The 5,754-nt window shown below is 33.7% G+C and overlaps 1 protein-coding gene across 1 annotated transcript in view; it reads right to left on the bottom strand.

Annotated features, from left to right (window-relative positions):
* Positions 1 to 5,677, bottom strand: part of CUNH14orf39 (chromosome unknown C14orf39 homolog) — a gene marked incomplete at its 3' end in the record, with an annotated part of 50,906 nt that extends 45,229 nt beyond the window's left edge. The window contains exons 1-4 of the mRNA XM_023701602.1: positions 5,629 to 5,677; positions 5,489 to 5,545; positions 4,304 to 4,430; positions 1,589 to 1,678 (exon numbers count right to left, since the gene is read on the bottom strand). Of these exons, the coding sequence (XP_023557370.1) occupies positions 1,589 to 1,678; positions 4,304 to 4,430; positions 5,489 to 5,545; positions 5,629 to 5,677 (323 nt within the window). The remainder of the gene's footprint in view (positions 1 to 1,588; positions 1,679 to 4,303; positions 4,431 to 5,488; positions 5,546 to 5,628) is intronic.
* Between the last annotated feature and the right edge of the window lie 77 nt (positions 5,678 to 5,754).

Genomic DNA, 5,754 nt, shown 5'->3' with positions numbered 1-5,754 from the left:
GCTTTTGTTTTTAGAAATACCTAATATTGAATAATCAATTCACCCATGTGACTGCTTTAAGAAATAATTGTTTCACTTCAATACCTTTGGTTACCTCACAGAAGTCTTCTATAACAAACACTATCACAGAGGTATATATTTGGACTGGTTTTCTTTAGCCTCTTAAGAGAATAAATCGTAAAAATTTAACATTTTGAAATAGCCATGACTTACACTAAGAAATGTTATAAGCAGTTATATATGGTGTCCTCTGTGGGAAAGGTAACTAAAGATACATAGAAACTACCAGTCTTCCCCAGTTTCCCCTTTATGGGGACCCAGAAGAAAAAATATTGTTTCAGTGAACAGTTCTACCTATCCTAAGCAATTGACTTTTTTTTAAGCTGAATACTCTAAATCGCAACCAGGTCATACTTCACAGTGTTTCAACTGCATCAATTTTAAAATCTAATCTGCACCTATTATCTAACCATGTGCAGGATCAGAAAGGATGAATTTCAAACTTGATCAAAGGCTTCTTAAATGATTGCCACTTTCCAGTAGCCTTGATTTTTATATTTAGTAGATTTTTTTAAATATATTTTTTTGAAAATATAATTTATGGGGCTGGGGAGATGGCTCAGTGGAATAAGTGCTTCCCTGGCAAGCGCAAGGACCTGAGTTCAATCCCTGGTTCCACCAAAAAAAAAATATCTATCGATCGATCGATCGATAGATTATATATATAATTTATATAAATCATCGCAAATTCTTTGAGAACGAAGCAAGACCCGACAACCTAGCAGTCTTCTTTACCTTCTGTCTGCTCTCTGGATGATGGCATGCTCTGCCTTTCTCCCCTTTATGTTCTATTTCCCTGAAAATCTCATCTATTTTCATGACATCCACTAACAATAATCTATAACCTCAGTTCCCTACCTTCGCTTAAGACTCAACTTTGACAATAAAGGATTGAAGGTATTTTGTGTTTTTAAAATTAAACTATAAAAATATACAATTATTCTCTTCTAATTATGTTAAAATTCAAATATTTAAAAAATTTTAATTAGGTGAAGTTTTAATGTTATACATCATATTCAAAGACTCTCACCTTATTTAATTATATTCATGAATTACATTTTATCCCCAAACAATGTGAATGTACAAAGTAACCTACACAGGCACCAGTACTTTTCATTAGAATAAACCTCCACTGACACACAAAATTAGTAGTCTGAAAACTGAAATTTGATATAATTTTTATAAGATAACTCTATAGATCATTATTCCTCTAGATGTTTGCTTAAACCTGCTTAGTCATAATTGCTGCTGAAAAAGTTTATAATAAGGCAAATCTAAACATACTTGTGATTAAAGAAATATATATGGCAAATAGGTAAACCTTTGGATTCGATCCAAAGAATCCAAAATATAACTTACTTTAAGAAAAACTTCCTCAAAATACAAATTTTCTACATTTTCAGGGAGCATTTTTATAAAGCATGTCTTAGTACTACTTATAGAATGATTGTTTTATATATAGAATATAGAAAATGCTTATATAGAAAATATGAAAGAATTCTTAAATCACTATATATGTATACTGTACTTGTCTTTTTCAATAGTTTCTTGATAAATAGTATATTGGCCCTGCATATAATCTTCATGTTTATGAAAAACATCATATGTTGGCTTCCAGCTGTGGAAAAAATTATAGCTATATTTAGCATCTCAGAATGATAAATAGAAATAATGTTCAAATGTGATCATTGAAGAAATAAATCTTTTTCTAGAGCAAATAAGTTTACATCAAGAAAAAAATTTCCCATTTCCTTTCATTACCACTATCATCATTCAAATACTTCTATATCAAGTATTAGTATTTATTAATTTACATGGATTTTTTTGAAACATGACTGAAGCAAATGCAGTATAACTAGGCTGGGTTTTTTTGTGGAATCAGGGATTGAACTCGGGCCCATGTGCTTGCCAAGAAGTGCTTATTCCACTGAGCCATCTCTCCTGCCCAAAAGGCAGAAGGATTTTTTTTTTTCTCCAAATGCCTTCAGGGCAGGTTTGGCTGGCTTGAGTTGTAGGGATCAAACCACAGCAACCTGAGCCTGACTGCTTTATTGAAGCAGCCACTTAAAGAACTGGGCTAAGGGGCAGGCCCCCTAGGCTGTGTTTTGTCACAGCATTTCTATTACACTCTCCAACATCAGACCTTCTTTCTTATCATATTTTAAGAACTTTTTCTTCTTCAGTACTAGAGATTAAACTCAGGACCTTGCACTTGCCAGGTAGGCACTTAAGCCACTGATCTATCTACCAGGCCCCATATTCTAAGATCTCAACCAAGAAATTCTCTTGGACTAGGCATTGAAACAGCTAGGGTAAAGGCTATTTTTCAAACAGGATAACACTATGTAGTTTAGGCTGGTCTTGAACTCCTGGAAATCCTCCCAACTCAGCCTCCTGTGTGCTGGGATTACAGGGATGTACCACCATGCCCTGGTGAATATTCATCTTACTCATTTTTGTTTTATAATAGGTGTTGAGAAAAATTATCAATAAGAAAAATATAGGGGCCAGGGAGATGGCTCAGGAGAATAAGTGTTTCCCTGGCAAGCACAAGGGCCTGAGTTCAATCCCCAGTTCCACCAAATAAATAAATAAATAAGTAAATCTTTGAAGAATAGGAAACATATAAAATTACTGAATATATAACATACTAAGTACTATATGAATATTTCCTTTTGTTTCTAATTTTTTTGCAATTCAAAAAAGAAACATTCTAGAAGCACAAAAAAGTATATTACATAAGAAAATAATTGGCCCACATTCTCAATATTAAAGAACTATTATCATTATTAGGTTTTACTATAATTATATGTCACAGAAATTATATCCACATGACTTATTTTCTTTTATCATTTACTGAACAACACACAGTATTTGTCTGAATTTTTGGTTGTCTTAAAAAATAGTCTCCAAAAAGGAATAGGAAGGTCAAAGATTATACATACATGTATTTGGAACATTTAAAAGTTCTACAAGAAGTATATATCTGCTGAGAAGATATTGACCCTTATAATGATGTACATTTTTATATATACCCACCTAGGTTTTTCTAATTATAATTATGAACTGGGTTTATACTGTTTTATTATTATCCTTTCTCAACTGTGTACTGTTAACATTTTTCCATGTCAAACACATCTATATCATTATTACACTGACTGCATAGTGTTCAGTCATATACCAAAATTCATTTAGCCAATCTCCTTAATATTGAACATTTGAGTTACTTTAAATTTTTTCCCATCATAAAAAAGCCTGGAACAGAATTTTTTTTAATTCATGAGCTGTGTGTGGTACCTCACACCTATAATCCCAACATTTCGGAAGCTGAAGCATTTGGCGAGATGAAGCAAAGGGATTGCTTTGAGCTGAAGGCCAGCCTTGGATACATAGCGATTTCAAGGCCAACCTGAACTATATAATGAGACTTTGTCTCAAAATAAGGGAAGGAGGTGGGAGACAAGGACGTAAATAGACATTTCTTTCTCTCTCTCTCTTTTTTTTTGCAGTACCAGGGATTGAACTCAGTGCCTTGCGCTTGCCAGGCAAGCACTTACTCTACTGAGCTATCTCCTTGGCCTAAGACACTTCTTAAACAATCTTTATCTTGAAAAATTTTAGCTTAGAGTCTGCTGTGGCAGCACGCACCTATATTCCTAGCATTGTGGGAAACTGAGGCAATAAGGCAGGAGGCTTCATGAAATTCCAGCCCAACTTGGGCAATGGAGCAACTTTTTGAGACCCTACCTCAAAATAAAAAATATAAAACGGACTGAGGATGGAACTCCATCAAAAGACCATGGGTTCAACACAACAAAATTAGGTTGGATTATTTCACACAAGATAAAATACTGAAGGATCAAAGACTGGAACAGATATTTCAAAAATATCTATGGAGGGGCCAGGGAAGTAACTCAGTAGAATAATTTTTTTAAAAAATCTGTGGAATTTTAAAACTGAGCTTACACTTAAAAACGCTGTATTAAAAAAAAAAAAAAACTCTGTATTCAGACTAGAGCCAAATTTGTAAGATCTTACAGCCTTTTATTTTTCTCTTGAATCTCCTGTGATTCTTTTCTACAGTAGGATGTAAGCAGGTGATTAACAACTTAAGGCCAAGGATATAGCTCAGCAGCAGGGCATATGCTTAGTACATGTAATAGTGTTCTCAACTATAAACTCAGAAACTAAATAAAGCAATCAAATGACAAGTATTGGAAATTTGCTTCTTTCAAATACTCACTTAATACATTTGTCTTTGATATCCTCATTATGTTTACAGTAATGAGTAATTTCCTCATCTGTTTTATTTATTCCTTCTTGTATTTTACAAATGGTTTCTTTGCTTTCTTTAATATCTTCAAGGCATTCTGAAAAGGGGATACATTTATTTTCTTAAAGTAGAAATCATAAATACAGTAAGTTAAAAGAGGTGTATGAGACAACTTATATGTCCTTAAAACGAGAGCTAGGGAATGGAGAGGAAGAGAGGTTTGAGATGGAAAAGCACCTCATTCTAAAAGGCAGAGAACCAGACCCAGTCCTAATCTAAGACCCATATGTGAAGGATTTATGTTTCAGATTGAAAATAAATAAGTGTTCCCTATCTTTCACCTTTGACAGAGGGATAAACTAGTGGATATTTAAAAACAATCATAGTAATCTATCCATTGATACTCATGTTTACTCATTAATGATACTAACATAGACTTTTGTTTTTGATAAATGCGCAATTTCTATTTTTTATTCTTTTTTATTTTTTTGGCGGAACTGGGGATTGAACTCAGGCCCTTGCGCTTGCCAGGGAAGTGCTTATTCCATTGAGCCATCTCCCGGCCCCCAAATGCGCAATTTCTATAAATCAATTCCATTATTAAACACACCTTCAATCACTTGTTACTAATCAAAGATTAAAAAGGCTTTCTTGAAAGATTAAAATAATTTCATAATACTCTTTTGGACTGCCGAAAATCATCAAACTTTACCTTTTCGGAATTATTACAAAGTTAGCAGCTCCATTTTTAGGACTTAAGATACTATATTTAATTAGTTTTGCTTTTCACTTATACCATTTGAAGAATTACTATTCCTGAAATTGTGGCATACATCAATCTTGGTCTCTGAGTTTTAATAATTTCTATAAATAAACCATTTTCACTCAGGTATTTGCAATAAATAGTATCTTTTCAGTTGCACCTAAGGGGTCAGTTTGACTTAGCAAAACAAGTCACAAAATAAATGCTGAGTGTACAAATGTATTGCTAATGCCTAATTTTACTGCTTAATGTTAACATCTCAGTACTAATCACAAGAGAACTGCCACAAAAGTTATAATGCCATTGTTAAGTGGCCCTCAAGCAAGCCATCGATATACTATATGCCATAAAAAATATTAAGACTGAAATAACTATCACGTAAAACTACTTACTATTAATTCTTTGGATTATTTCTTCTTTAGTACTTGTGTCTTGCTGGCACTGGAAAACTAGAACAATTCTTTTGTGACTATTTCATTGTTAAAATGCCAAGCGACATCACAGCTGCCTGTTCCTTTCCTTGTATACCTACCAAATTCTAACAAAAGCCTGTCCAGTCTAGCAAATAGGTTGCCGTTCATCTTGGCGTCTGGGTCTAGAAAGGGAAAAAGTGGGCTTTTCCTGCAGTCTTTCGACGGGCACGCGAGCTGGGCGGGCG

This window comes from Octodon degus, unplaced genomic scaffold, assembly GCF_000260255.1.
Source record: "Octodon degus isolate 3935 unplaced genomic scaffold, OctDeg1.0 scaffold00007, whole genome shotgun sequence".
NCBI classification, from domain to species: domain Eukaryota; kingdom Metazoa; phylum Chordata; class Mammalia; order Rodentia; family Octodontidae; genus Octodon; species Octodon degus.
This window is presented reverse-complemented; position numbering and strand designations above follow the sequence as displayed.